The following is a 15,299-nucleotide window of genomic DNA, read 5'->3' as shown; positions in this document are numbered from 1 at the left end:
TGATAATGCAGTTTTGAGAATCAATAAGGAAATCTGATATCCAGGATAAGCAAATGCAGATTAACCCATTTGTGCATCTTTTCTGCTGCAATAAATATAAATAATGACACTTTGGCAGTTTAATAGCCATTTTTGTGCTCCCATGGCCAAAAAAGAAATAGTTCAAGCATTTATATACTATTCAACTGTATGCAACGAATTCAAGAAAATTCTCTATGTCATAAAAGGATATGTCAAGGTCTTGTCATTATAAAAAGTAGAGAATGCAGAATGCAGTCACTAAACTATAACATATTTTAAATAAATTAAATTCTGTCACTAATGACAAACTGAGAACATTTTTTACTTAAGAAAGAAGTCCATAAAATTTTATACCGCCATATGATTACTTGAGGGGTGTTTTTTGCAAACAAAGTAAGTTAAAAGATATCTTAAGAAATATTATTTGTTTAACACATTGTACAACTTTTAAACTATTCAAGTGTTGAACATTATGTTCACCATGGAGAAATCAGAAAATGAGACATGAGAAAGCTTGAATACAACTCAAGATAACAAGTAATTTTCTATGGATACTGTTCAGGCTTCTAGGAGCTACAAAGTTAGCATAAGCCAGGAAGGTCTCTGTTATCCTGACAGTCATCATATTTAATATTTTCTAAGTGATCTCCTAAAGCTGTTCTCCACTAGAATTTTTTTCCTGTCTGTGACACATTCATTGTAGAAAACAAAAATATCAAGGCAGAATAAGAAGAAAAAAAAAAGGTATCTCTTTTTCAAGAAAGAAGAATGAGCTAGAAATCTGACTTAGAAAAATGAGTGCAAAAGGACTCTGGAGAGTCTGCCTGCAGCACAGGCACCTGCTGGCTAAGCTGGAAATCCTTCATGGAGCTTCAATCCCAGGGAGGGAAGACGGATGTGAACAGGAGAAAACCATTTGGTAAAACAACAACAACAACAACAACAACAACAACAACAAAAACCCAACAACTCAGTCTTTCTCCTTGCTTCTATATCAACCTCACCAACATTCTATTTCCAGAAGTAACAGTGGCAATTTTAATTTGCTTAGAAAATATCTTTAATGAAAATTACAGCACCATTCCACTAAAGATAAAGTTTCCCCGGAGTCACAATAACTTCTCCCACCCTCAAGGAGACACTTTCTCCCCTGGCACTCTCTCCAATTCCTTTACCTATTTCTAGACTTCAACCTTGATCCGCACTCCTTTGCTTTCTTACCATCCTTTTACTGGCCCTATGGACATAATTTGAGACAATGATCCCTGAGTGCACTTAATTCACTTAAATGCTGGGCAGTAACCAGTTGATTGCCAGTCAAAGTCAATGGGGTATAATGGGCATCTCTGTATACACTCATCCTCAAGGATTAGGATTTTGAGCCAAAGACAAGCTGGGAGTGCTCACATTCAGTAGATTAGAAATAATTTGAGCTAATAGACACTTAGCAGCTATTACTTTTGATTATTATCATAAGACATCAAAGTTTAACCAAAAAAAAAAAAAAATACTGTTAGAACAAATGATACTGGTGACCGGTCATGGTCTTTCATTGGTAATGAATATAATAAACCATATCTCTACCAAGATATCTATTTTTACTTTTTCATCCAAAGGAAATTTGCCTCATCCCACATCTATACATATTCTTGGTAGATATAAAGAATTTAGCCATTCCTTTCCTAATGTTCTAAAACTCTTACTATGGCTATTTTCCTGAGATGTGAAAAGGAAAACAGGTCTTGTACTGAATGTGTCTCTTCCATATTTTGCCCAAAGCAACTGACATTACTGAAAAAGTACCCAAACACATAACCAAATTTGAGAGAAATACATAAAGGGTCTTTGAATACACCACCACTTCAGCTTAAGGATAAGACTAGAAAAGAGTACTTGTTAGATATGACCACAATGAATTAGGTATGTATAAAATAAGTCTAAATAAAATACATTTCCGTTTTCATGGCTATCCTATCTTACGTAATATAGACTAAACGGTAGGTAACATGGTGTAGGAGTCAGCTCGGGGGTTAAGTAACCTAGATTTTAACTGTGGCTCTACTGCTTTTTACTGTTATCTTCGGCAAATTATATAACCTCTCTATACCTCAGTTTCCTGTCCAGTTTCATAATAATTATATTTATAATCACAGGTCATTTTCAGCATTGAATACATATAAATTCATGTGCCTGCCACATCATGAGCAATAAATATCAGTGGTTACCATTATTAGTATTATAATGTTGATTAACTAGAGCCCCTATCACTGGCAATTAAGCTGAAGACTGACAGCTTTCAGCCTCAAGACAAAAAAAAAAAAAAAAAAAAAGCTAGCTGACAGTAAAACATCGAACTTCATGGTTTAGACTTACTTGCTGCTATTCATCAGTCCCAGTTCACTTTGCCTGAAGAATCTAGATCCACAGTTCATCACAGTCAAAATAAAAAGATTTTGTTCCCAAGATATTCTGATCAGTCAAAGCTTACTGTTAAAATTCTTTTAAAAGTTCATATCAAACACATACAAGTTCTTCCTAAACTAAGGGGCAAATTTAGAATTTAATTTTTAAATGAACTGGAAATAAATGTAAGTGAAAGATGAGTTTAACATGTCTTATTAAAGGCACAAAAATATCTTTTTTTTTTCTGCCTAAAGCTTTTATCTTTGTAACCTCTGAAGAAAAGGTTTTAATAGAACTATAAAATCAGGATTATGTATCTATCTGACTCAAATTAAACTACCTTCAACAAGGCATAGAATGTCCTTGCAGATAATACAAGTCACTATCTTCTTCATCTTTTTTTTTTTTTTAAGATTTTATCTATTTGTCAGAGAAAGAGTGTGTGTACAAGCAGGGGGAGCAGCAGGTACAAGCAGGGGGAGCAGCAGGCAGAGGGAGAGAAGGTTCTCTGCTGAGCAAGGAGCCTGATGTGGGACTCAATCCAGGGACCTTGGGATCATGACCTGAGCCGAAGGCAGATGCTTAACCGACTGAGTCACCCAGGTGTCCCAATACAAATCACTATCTTAAGGAAAGATCACGGACATAGATTTCATTTTACTCTAAATATAAAATTGCAGTCAACAGCAAAATCCAGACTGAGAATCCACATAGGATAAACAATTTATTTGTTGAAGAAACAACATGTAAATTGGAAGGGAGACTAAAAAAAGAAAGATACGGGGAAACCAAAAGATTAAAAGAGACTTTTTAAAACTCGTTAAAAATACTTCAAATAGGCAAATTAAACTGCAGAGATACAAGCTCAGGTGATAAGACAATACACCAAAATGAGGAAATTATAACCATAAAAGTCACAATACTATTTACAAGTGTATAAGAGGAGGAAGAGGGGCTGGGGTTTAGGAAGCAGCACACAGGAGAGCTGGTCAAGCTCTATTTCTTGAATTGGAGAGTGGTTATAGGGTAGTCGCCTTAGCAATTTCTGTGCCAGTGCTATATTTTACAATTTAAAAAGGTTTTGGGGTGCCGGGGTGGCTCAGTCAGTTAAGTGTCTGCCTTCAGCTCAGGTCACGATCTCAGGGTCCTGGGCTCCTTGCTCAGCGGGGAGTCTGTTTCTCCCTCCGCCTCTCCCTGCTCCTGCTCCTGTGCATGCTGTCTCTCTCAAATAAATAAAATACTTTAAAATTTTTTTTAATTTAAAAATAATTTAAGAAGAGGTTTGAAAAAAAATAATCGCAATCTAAAAGATTCACCAAAGTAGCTATTTTATATTTTTTCATGCAAATGTATTCCTTTTCCCACATTCATACTCGCACCCTTAAATAAATGCATCGCACCTGAGTTTCACAAATAACGGTTCCATGACACCTGAGCAGAGTCATTTACTAGATTGGTGTCTAGCCATTGTTTAAATCTGGCCTAATGATTTTTTTTTAAGATTTTATTTATTTATTTATTTATTTATTTATTTATTTATTTGAGAGAGAAACAGAAAGAGACCACAAGCAGGGTAAGGGGCAGAGGAAATCTCAAGAAGACTCCTCGCCCAACAGGGAGCACCATACAGGGCTCAAGATCACGACCTGAGCTGAAATCATGAGTCAGATGCTTAACGGACTATGCCACCCAGGAATCCCGATTTGGCATAATGATTTCGATTTTGATTTTATATCATAAAAGTAGAGTTTTGTCTTGATTTCATATACTCTTTATTTATTTCCCTTCCAAAAGAAGAGCCAATTAAAAAAAAACACACACACACAGGGGGCATCAGGGTGGTGCATTCCATTCACCGTGGGACTCTTGGTTTAGGCTCAGATCATGATCTCAGGGTCGTGAGATCGAGCCCTGGGTGGGGCTCCATGCTCTGTGCTCTCAGCATGGAGTCTGCTTGAGATTCTCCTCCCCTTTCCCTCTGTCCCTCCCACTCGTGTGCTCGCTCTCTCTCTCTCCCCCTCACGCTCTCTAAAATAAATAATCTTAAAAAGAAAAAAAACACAGCATTCTTAGGAAAGCTGTTATGGGCTTAATTTTATTCCTCTGAAATTCTTATGTTGAAGTTCCTAACACCCCAGTTCCTCAGACTGTAACTGTACTTGAAGATACAGTCTTTAAAGAAGTAATTAAGTTAAAATGAGGTTGTTAAAGTAGGCCCTAATCCAACATGAAGAATGGTCTGTTTAAGAAGAAGAAATTAGTGGGGCACCTGGGTGGCTCAGTTGTTAAGTGTCTGCCTTCGGCTCAGGTCATGATCCCAGGGTCCTGGGATCCAGACCCGCATCAGGCTCCCTGCTCAGTGGGAAGCCTGCTTCTCCCTCTCCCACTCCCTCTGCTGGTGTTCCCTCTCTCGCTGTGTCTCTCTCTGTCCAATAAATAAATAAAATCTTAAAAAAGAAGAAGAAATTAGAGGGCTCCTGGGTGGCTCAGTTGGCCAGGCATCTGCCTTCGGCTCAGGTCATGATCCTGGGGTCCTGGGATTAAGCCCCATATTGGGGCTACCTCTCCCTCTGTCCCTTTCCCGCTCAGGTGCTCCCTCTTTCTCTCTCTCAAATAAATAAAAAAGAAGAAGAAATTAGAGCACTGACACACACAGAGGGAAAACCATGTAAAGGCATAAGGAGAAGGCACCATCTACAAGCCTCAGAGGAAATCAACCCAGCTAACACCTCACTCTTGGCCTTCTAGCCTCCAAAACTGTAAGAAAATACATTTCTGCTGTTTAAGCCACTCTGTGGAACTTTGTCATGGCAGCCTTAGCAAACTAATACAGAAGGTAAGAAAAAAATTTTTTTTTGAAAAAGTAGTAGAAGGAAGAGAAAGAAAAAAATAGGAAATGCTACACTTTTAGCTCCTAATGTATAGTGAAAAGAAAAGCTTAAGAAAATTCTGAGTCATTAGTAAAGAAAAGAGAACTAACCGATTCCATGTAAAAAGAAACACCCCAAAGAGTGAAGCACAAAGGGCAAGACATGAGGGAACCAGCAGGAAAATAATCTTCTACTAACTGAATTGGTGGGGCAAGATTCAGAGCTTTCAATGTGGTTCCTGGAAAAAACCCAGAGGAGAATTTTGAGTTAGATGTTTAAATGGACTAGAAACAAATGGAGGTGATGGGTGAGATCCAAGTGGTTTTCTTAAGGGGAGAAATGTCTTCTGACCCAAGGGTTTGAATGAAGGTTGGATTTATTATTTCCCTGGTTTAATACGCTTTGGGGGGTTAGGCAAACCATCAACAAAGAAAATGCAATTCCCTGACTAGAAAATCAGCAAAGATTATGCAGAACGGCAGAGCTCTAGGTGTTATATACACCCATGTTCTAATGATCTCAGAGCGGAGTCAACATATTCGATGAAGTACGAGTTTCCTGAAAAGGGATATTGCTGTAGCAACAGCAAATAGCTCTTTGCTAGGTCTGCCCTCTATGCTCATATACACATTTCATTATTCCACTGACAGGCATAAATGGAAATAGATAGTGAACTGTCTGTTTCTTTTCCTCTTTAATTTAACAAAGGAGTAAGATACACTCTGCATTCAGAAAAGCATCATACAAAATAGGGAAGTGAAGTTAAATTAACAGGGAAGAGAACAGAAGCCCAAAGATTCTAAATCTAGGTCATTTTTTCTAACTCCAACAAAATGGCACCATTCTCCTATGTCATACCCTGAAGAATCCGGATGCCCTTTCTGCATGAAGGCAGTGAAATGAATCAACAAACCACTCAATCAGCCAGTCTTAACAAGTTTAGAATAACTTTCTGGAAGGATTGGTATAATTATTATAATTAGTTCACTTGTAAAAATCAACAGATTTTATTTTAAGTCTTTGTCAGAGATGTCTACCCATGATATAGAAATCTTGCTTGAAAAGCAAGATACTACGGTGCAGGTATGTATGATAGCAACTATCTAAAAAAAATTAAAATATAAATATGTGCATAGGACTAAACAACACTAAAAGGACATACAACAAACGGAAAACAAAGTTTACCTCAGTGATGACTTTAAAGGTGATTTTTTCATTTTTTTCCCCACTTTTCTCTACTTGTAAGTTTACTAAAATGAGTCTGTATCAAATTTATATTCAGAAAAAGAAAGCAAATATACATAAATGGCATTATAATTCTGATAAAGCAGAACAGGTAGTCCGAACACTGTTCAGAAGAAAATAAACACTCGGCTAAAACATCATACTACACAATGGGCCTATAGAAACCCCTGGGTGGTATTTGGTCTCACATGTCCTCAGATGACATCCTCAGTAGACTGGACAAAAATACACATTCCTATGCCTATAACTGGAAGAGGCTTTTATTTACAAGTCACCTTTTCAGAGCTTACCTGACAAGAACCAGTGTCCTACGATTTCTCTCACCAGGGACTTAAAAAACCCCGGGGCCTTCCCTGTAGACCTAATAAATTTACCATTTTACCAGGGGAACGTCTTTCCCAAGTGAATGCAAAGTCATATACCTACTCTGGACCCGAGATTTTACCTCTTGGTTCTTAAAGGCAAATTCAGAAACCATTTTCTGTGATATATTCTATAAAAGAACCACTCGTGCTACATTAATCCCATAAAACAGAACTCCAACAATTCCTACAGTATACTAACAATTCTTTCTCTGATAACTGAAGGTTTTTATTCACAAGTGGGTGATACACTTTCTTGAAAAATTCTCAATATAAAAACCCTAAGACTGTACATTAGAAGTATCAATGAAAATTGAAATCAGAATCAGTATTTTAAAAATTCTCAAAAAATCTCCCCCAGAGGGAGACAATTGTACTTACTTTAACTTCCACCGTCTTCCCTCCATGTTCGACGTATCTCTCTACGTACTCAGAGGACAGCAAATCGCTGTAAGAAACAAAAACGATGATTAAGAGGACCTTGAAAATGTGAATCATCTGAAAATTGCCAACTTTACACATACCAGCTTTATGATTCTTTAGCTCATATTTCAAAACAAAAACAAAATTTACAGGTCTCTCTCTCTCTCTTTCTCTCGCAAACATACACACACCTCTTAGTACTTTTCAAACAAAAATAAAACTTAACAGGTCTCTCTTCCTCTCGCTCTCTCTCGTTCTCTCTCTCTCTCTCTCTCTCTCACACACACACACACATCCTAGTACTTCTAAAAAAGTATGAGGTTAAGTCACCTGTCACCCCTTGCTTAACAGAGCTTATCCCACTGACCTAGTTCAGTAGTTCAAGGAAACTACCTTAAGCACACCATTATTTCTAAGACATCTTATTCTTCCCATTTTACTTCAGCTTTTATCAAATAGTTCTGATTTGCTATCATACTTTACTATTTTAAATGTGTGATATTTTAATCTAACAAAATATTCCTTTCTGTCATAGAAACATTAAAAAGGAGCAAAGAAAGGTTGAAGAAATGAGAAGGAATATGCCTTGAGCATTTTTAAATAAGCCTTTTTGAAATCTCTCCTAAACAACCTTCTTGTACAATTTAAAAATGTTGATTTACATTTTCTTAAATATTCTTTCCTTTAATTTCATATATGTGAAAAAATTTCCCCTAAAGGTGGTGCCTCAAGACACAACTTCCATAAAAGTCTTAAAGTCTTAATATTTTTAAAGCACTAAAATATAAATAAACATCATTAAATAAAAATAATTAGGAAGCTATAAATTTCTTTAAGACTTCATTTATTTATTTGAGAGAGAGAGAGTACAGAGCAGGAGAGAGAAAGAGAGAGAAAGAATAAGCAGGGTGTAAGGGCAGAGAGAGAGGGAGAAGCAGGCTCCCCCCAATCAGGGAGCCCAACATGGGACTCGATCCCAGGACCCTGGGATAATGGACCTGAGCCGAAGCAGATGCTTAACCAACTGAGCCCCAGAGCTATAAATTTCTAAATCTACTCTGTCAATAGATATTCAGCCAACTAAAAAATCTGTTTCACAGTGCTCTGAATGTCACTATGCCAAAATTATCCCAACAACCATTTAAAAAATATGAATTTCTGGGGCACCTGGGTGGCCCAGTGGGTTAGGCATCCAACTCTTGATTTCGGCTCCAATGATGACCTCAAGGTCATGAGCTCAAACCCTGCATCGGGCTCACGCTGGGTGTGGAACCTGCTTAAGATTCTTTCCCTCCCTCTCCCTCTGTCCCTCCCTGCACCCCCACCCTGCTCTTACACATACACTCTCTCTCTCTCTCTTTTAACGTGAGCTCACAGGCCTGCCATGATAAGCACCATGCCTACAGTTGCTTGAAAGGTAAACAGAATGATCAAGCATGTGTTATATTAATGCAGGCACAATAATCAATTTCCTACAGTATCTGATCCCTACATTACCATTTAGGAAACCTATAGTTATAGTCTAACTCCTTGTTTCATTTATCCATGGAATACATTTTCCTACTGATGTTATGTGGGAACCAGCTAGGATGCTCAAAGCTGCAAGATGCAGAAAACACATCTAAAAGTCGCTTAAATAATTTATATTTATAGGACCTTTATATCTTATTTCTTATTAGAAATTCCAGGACAGGTGTAATGTGAATTTGCTTCTGCAAATCTCCAGATCTGTTAGATGAATAAATTTGAAGTTTTCAAAATATATGCAAACACTTCTAAGATGTTTTAAATATAGATGAGTAACTAGTAAACAAAATGTTGTTAGATGTGGCAGAATGCATAGGATGTGTAAAATATAACTAAGAAGATCATGTATGCATTACTCAATGATAGAAAGGGATGGGTGACCAAATGATATCTAATATTCATGAGGCACCTGGGTAATAAATGTTCATGATATAATAAATATACAGAAGATACTAAATATCCAGGATACACTCTACATAAATACTATTTATGAGGTTTTAATTCAATCACCTACTGGTGACCCCGAGGGCTTCTCAACTTCCACACTACTGACACTTTGGGCCAGATGATTCTTTGTCCTGGGGAGTATCTTATATGCTGTAGTGTGTTTAGCAGCATCCCTGGCCTCTCCCTACTAGGGGCCAAGAGCATCACACAGACACACCAGTCATGATCATCAAGAATGTCTCCAGACATTGCCAATATAGACTCGGGGGTAAAACTGCTTTGGTTAACAAGCACTGCTGACACCATTTCTGTGCCATGTTTTCTTTGCCCAAAAAACACAGATAGAATTCATGACTGTTCAGAAAGCTAACCGGCAATTTACAGCTCCCGACCAAGCCTACTCATCTCCTTGTAACTCAGAAACAGCAAATGGGTGTCGTTAGCTTGAACTACCTTCCACCTATGGAGCCTGCCCAAAGCTCCACTCTGGTCCTTGAGACCACATCATCAGCAGGGAAGGCAGATGCAGCAGAGCAAGAAGCAGAACTTATGAACACCACGTACCCCGGGTTTAGCTGGAGGGGTCCTTCCATCCACCTTGCACCCTATACTAAGGATGCTAACCTACCCATTTCCTTCTTGCTTCTCATCATGCCCTTCAAAGTAATTTAGCAGACCATGTGACTTGAAGACTGTAATTTGGTCTGTGGGGGCTAGCTTGTACACCTGGGAGTACACCTGGGAGCTACTACCTATTACATCAAAGCAATTTCCCACCAGACATCGGGGGAGTTTGCAGAGTTAGCTCGTGTGGTGGCTCAGCACACAGATGTGACCAGACATAAGGTCATCTTCCTGCTCTGCCACCAATATGGTGAGTGACCTGTCCTCTTCATTGGCTCCTGTCATGACCCTAGCATGGCCACTGCAATTCTAAGCATTTCATGTAGATAAAAATATCCCAAGAAAAACCCTGTATTTCTTTAAAAGAATCAGTAAACTCTTCACAGAAAGCCCCTTGCATCCATCTTCTCAAGTATGTTTTGCCAGAATTACCTTACTGGTCCTCACCAAAACAAATCCTCTGCCTGGGACATTTGCCTTTGAACAATCAAGTTTTCCTTCTCCAGAGCCTTGCGTGAACATCATGAGTACTCAGAGAGAGTGAACAGTGTTGGGGGGAGGGAGGGTGGTGGAGAGAATAGCTATCGGGCAGCCAACCAACAGCTGTCTTTCTTTTCTTGTCCATCTTTCCTTTTTTCCTTCTTTCCTTCTTTCTTTCCTTTCTTCCTTCTTTCCTTCTTTTGCTTCCTCCCTTCCTCCCTCCCTCCCTTCTCATGGGGATATGAAAGAGTATTTCACAAATTTCAAAGGACTTCTAACAAAAGTGAAGCTGCATGATAGAAATCTGCCTTGAGCAAAATGTGTCATTGCTCCAGCATCCACATCTCACCCAGTGCCATACCCTACACAGGAGAGGTGCCAGCCAGATGTTTGCGAAGGACTGGCCCCCAACCTTGTATCAGCCTCAACTTCCCAGAAGTGGGGGAGGAAAAGTGCCATACACACGCAGTGTTTATTAGCAGAACCAACTGTTATTCCCTCTCTTGGGAATCTGATCAAGTAAATTCACAAAATAATCATTCAACGAAAAAGAGGCAGAAAGTCAGAAAATGCGCAGACCCTGGAGAGAAATGGAGTTGTGCCAGTGGGGAATACCAGAGGGAAAGCCCCCAATACTTTGCTGCTCAGGTCCCGGGATCCAGAACAGCCCATCCCTGATGCTGAGTATCTGTGGGATCATTTCTCCATCATCACATGAGTAAATCCCCATTAGCGGAGCTAGCATGAGTGAGATCAAAAGCAAATAGGTATAATATCATTAAGAGAAGTCATAGTGATAGTAGAAATAACAAAAACGAGTTTTGAGTCATGCAGGTTTGCAAAGTTCAAGGGAATATTTTCCTTTGAATTATAAAATCTAGGAATTAGGAGAGTATGAGTCACCACACAAATGTAATTACAGCAAAGAAAACCCTGTGCTCAGGAATTATGCAGCTATTTCAATCAAGCCTCTATACCTACAAGTAGTGTTGGAAAGGGTTCCATGTAATTTAAACTAAAAACAGCCCAGGCAATTGGGTTTTGTTTGTTTGCAGTATTGTGGAAGTCTGCTAAGTATTGTTATTTTAATTATTAGGCTGAAAAACCTGCTATTTAAAATGTCACTTTTCCTCTACTGAAGCATAAAATCTTTACTACCATCTACTTAGAACCTAAGCAAATTTTCTTGAAGCTGCCTAAGGTAGAGATAATCAAAATTACCTAAGTTCTTTTCCTTAGATCGTCATTGTTTATTGTTCAGTAGGGATCTACTTAAATAATTCCAAGTGTAGGAAAATGGAGGATTATCTCCTTAACATTGAGAAATTTTTTACTGTAAATTGATAAGATAGAATTTACTGCATGTTAACTAATGGCTTACTCAAAACTGATGTATGAATCCTAACTCGTGAATTTTGAAAGATGAAAGTGGAAATCATTTTCAATCAAATTCTAAATCAAAATCATTTCAATCAAATTTATGAAGAAAGTAAGGAGATGCTTTTAAAATTAGAAATGCATTCTGAGGCCTTTTTTTTTTTTTCATTTGCATGCCATAATAAGCCTGGAGTAAGGAAAACAAACACAATGTAAACATTCTCAGTCATAATAATGATTATTCTTTGTCTAGAGGACTACTGTCATGAATCAGAGGCAGCTGGTTTAGTACAAAGACGCTGGAGTTTAAAAACAAAACTAGTATTTTGATTTCCTATCCAAACTCTGCCATTTACTTGCTATGTGACCTTTGTCAAGTTATTTAATTTCTATGACATAATTTGCCCATGTTTAAAATGGAGATAATATGAAGTTGGTAGGTATTAAACCAGAATGTAGATGAAATCCCTCCCACATCCTGATTTCAATCACCCCACCCACTACCCACCCTCTCCTATCCAACTTTCCCTAGAAATTTCACTTTAACTATTTGGAGACTTTTAAACTATGAACACTACCTACTACTTCTGCACTGTCCCTCCCTCCTGTCCATCTAATTGAGTTTATATTCTATGCCCTGTCATGATAATCACTCTCTTGCATACACTCTAGACTTCCTTACTCCTTTCTCTCTGCTCTCTCCACTATGCTCACTTGGCCAAACCTCAAAAGTTAACTCTTCTAATAATCAGTCTGTCCTCAAAAAGCAGAACATCCTGAATGGCGACACGATGACCTTATGATCACAATTATCAAGTGGTCCCCCTTAGCACAACACTGCCCATAAATCCACTAGACTTTCCTAGTCAATTTTCTCTAAGACATTTCCAAGCTTTTCTCCCCAAAGTATTCCTTCACCATCACTGATGTTGATGACCTCAATTCTGTATTCACTGGGAAAATGGAAACAGAAAAAGACTATTTCATCTTTCCAAATGAGACACCAACCTTCACCCCTGTTTCTGAACCAGTCTCTACAAGCATGTGAAACAGGCATCTCAGACTCAACATGACTAATGCATCACTCTCGCAGCCAAATCCCAATATTCAAGTCTACCTTCAAAATAGTAATACATTTACAGTAAAGAAAACTGGGGCACCTTAACCAAGTGATCAATTAACATCATCAATAATGGAAGAAACCAAAATCTTGTGCTCCTGAAGTGATACGCTGAGAAGGACACATCATTTACAGTATCCCCACTAAAAACACCAAAGGAAGAAACAAATGAATGAAGAAACCTGAATAAGCATTATATTTTCAAAAAATAGCCTTAGAGCAAAGATCTAATCGAAGGTACTGCCAGTAAAATGTGACCTCGGGGTCAAGATCGAATCAAAGGATGTGGTCGTAACCTTTTGTTAAGACCTCGGAAAGACATAAGGCTGTTTTGCCTGGACTGCATCATCCATATTAAGGAGTTTCTAGGATTCTCAAAGGCCTGCCTACCAGATCCTCAGCTACACAAAAGAGTTTCTAAGAATCTTAAAGGCACTGTTCCATGGCATCTTACCTCAAAGTCCAAAATAAGGAGGGGCCTATCCCGAAAAGATGTGTGGCTGTGGTTTTGTCCAATGGGGTTAATTCCAATGAATTCACATAGAACCCACCAATGGAATCACAACCACCTTGGATCAAAATGGACAGTCCACTCAAATTTTTTGCAGTCATGAAGCAGACCTAGAAAGATACTTAGATTAAGGCTAGGCCCATTTCTTATGGAAAAGAAATGGTGACTCGAAAAGTACAGCCAAGACCCACAGGCAACCACTCCCAGGAAGCAGAATAGAGCCTTAACCTACATATTCCCTTTCCCCAAAACAGGGGAAGCTGGTGACATACGCCTGGCTGAATATGAGAATTTCAATGGCCTGGTGAAAGCTAGATTCCTCCTAGTTCCTCCCTTTTTAAACAAGAGTATCTATTGCAGTCATCCTGTCCTTGTCTCCTCTTCGTGACTCGAGTGTGTGTGGAACATACTTTTTAGTTCAAGAGTCTATATGGCATCATCTAAGCAGCTGAACACAAGGACCTGATTCAGATGATGAGAACCTGAGCCCCGAGTTTGAGCCCGATACTCTAATGGAATGAGATTTTTCAGGAGTGTTTGGAGGAATTTACTGCATTTGCATTTGTGAGAAATATAAATAATTTGTGGTCCAAGGATGGACTGTGGTTAAAGATGGCAACAAATTCTTTGTCATTCCTCTTATAGGCAAGTGGAGACCATTTCTCCTCCCCTTGAATCTGAGTTGTCCCTGTAGCAAATACATGAGACAGAAGTGATACACTGTGTAACATCTGAGATTCCCAGCTTCTATTTTCATTCATGTACAGTTCTTCACCTTTAAATCTCTGAATTTCCCAGCCATCATGCTCTGAGCAAGCCTCAGCAACCACATAATAAATGCTTGTAGAGAAGAAGCAGAGTCCCTACCTGACGACGCCAGCTGAATTCCCAGCCAATGCTGGCGCCAATTTCCAACCATGTGATTGAGGCCATTCTGGATCCTCCAGATTTACCAGTGCCCAGCTACTACTATAGGAAGCAGAACTGCCCAGTCAACCCACAGAATTGTACAAAATAATACACTAAGGCAATAGTCTGGTCATGCCTGCTTATTCGAACCATTCAGTTAATTGTTAATGGTGCACAAAACTAACATGTGTTCCTTGGAGCAGGCTTCGAATGAGCCCAATGTAACTTACTTTGTATAATATAAATACAAAAGAATCCTAAAAGTTTCAAATATGACCATAATCCAGTAAAATAGGAAAAAGCTCCATCGAGTCACAATGAAAAATTAGAGATTTTGTTTCATTTCAAAGCTTTTCGGAAGAACAGGATTCAGAAAATGAAAGATTTAAGAATTCAAATTTCATTACCTTATGTAAGAGGTATAAGAAATTATAAGCTTAGGGGGGAAAAAAACCAAACGCTCTTCCAATTCTCTCCACTTCATGCATCCCTCCTCCCATTTCATCTTCTGTTTTCTTACTCACCTAGCCAAGAAGTAACCTTCCAGAACCTTTTTGAAAACTAATGTCTTTGCTGAGAATCCTCACTACAGAAAGTGGATAAATGTCCTGGGTCTTCATACCAGTGAGAATTAATCGTCCATTCTTCAGCCCCAATTTGCACCAGAACTGTTGTCTATATCCTTGGTATGTAATAGCTAGTATTTAAAATTCTTATTTTGTTTAAACTAAATTAAAGGGAAACAACAAAATCAAAAGCTTACCTAAGATCTGCCTTTTGGATGAAAGATTCGTTTTGTTCCTTTCCAAATTATAAATATGAAAATTCCTTCTTGCTTATGCACACACAAGGGATTTTCTTTATACCCTGTGCCTCAGGGTGAGGCTACTTTAGTTATGCTCTACTGAGGAAGTCCTTATCTGATGAAAATTTTCAAGGAGCTTTTAGTGTGTATGTCAGGACTAAGGCATTTAGACTAA

At 38.4% G+C, this 15,299-nt stretch overlaps 1 protein-coding gene across 10 annotated transcripts in view; it reads right to left on the bottom strand.

Moving 5' to 3' along the window:
• ADAM22 (ADAM metallopeptidase domain 22) overlaps window positions 1-15,299 on the bottom strand; it is a 214,877-nt gene that overhangs the window by 101,666 nt on the left and 97,912 nt on the right. For all 10 annotated transcript variants that reach the window (XM_057304214.1, XM_044386276.3, XM_048212830.2 and 7 more), the window contains exon 4: window positions 7,283-7,349. In XM_057304214.1, coding sequence (XP_057160197.1) covers window positions 7,283-7,349 — 67 coding nt within the window. The remainder of the gene's footprint in view (window positions 1-7,282; window positions 7,350-15,299) is intronic.

This window comes from Ursus arctos, unplaced genomic scaffold (genome assembly GCF_023065955.2).
Source record: "Ursus arctos isolate Adak ecotype North America unplaced genomic scaffold, UrsArc2.0 scaffold_3, whole genome shotgun sequence".
Taxonomy (NCBI): Eukaryota; Metazoa; Chordata; class Mammalia; order Carnivora; family Ursidae; genus Ursus; species Ursus arctos.
This window is presented reverse-complemented; position numbering and strand designations above follow the sequence as displayed.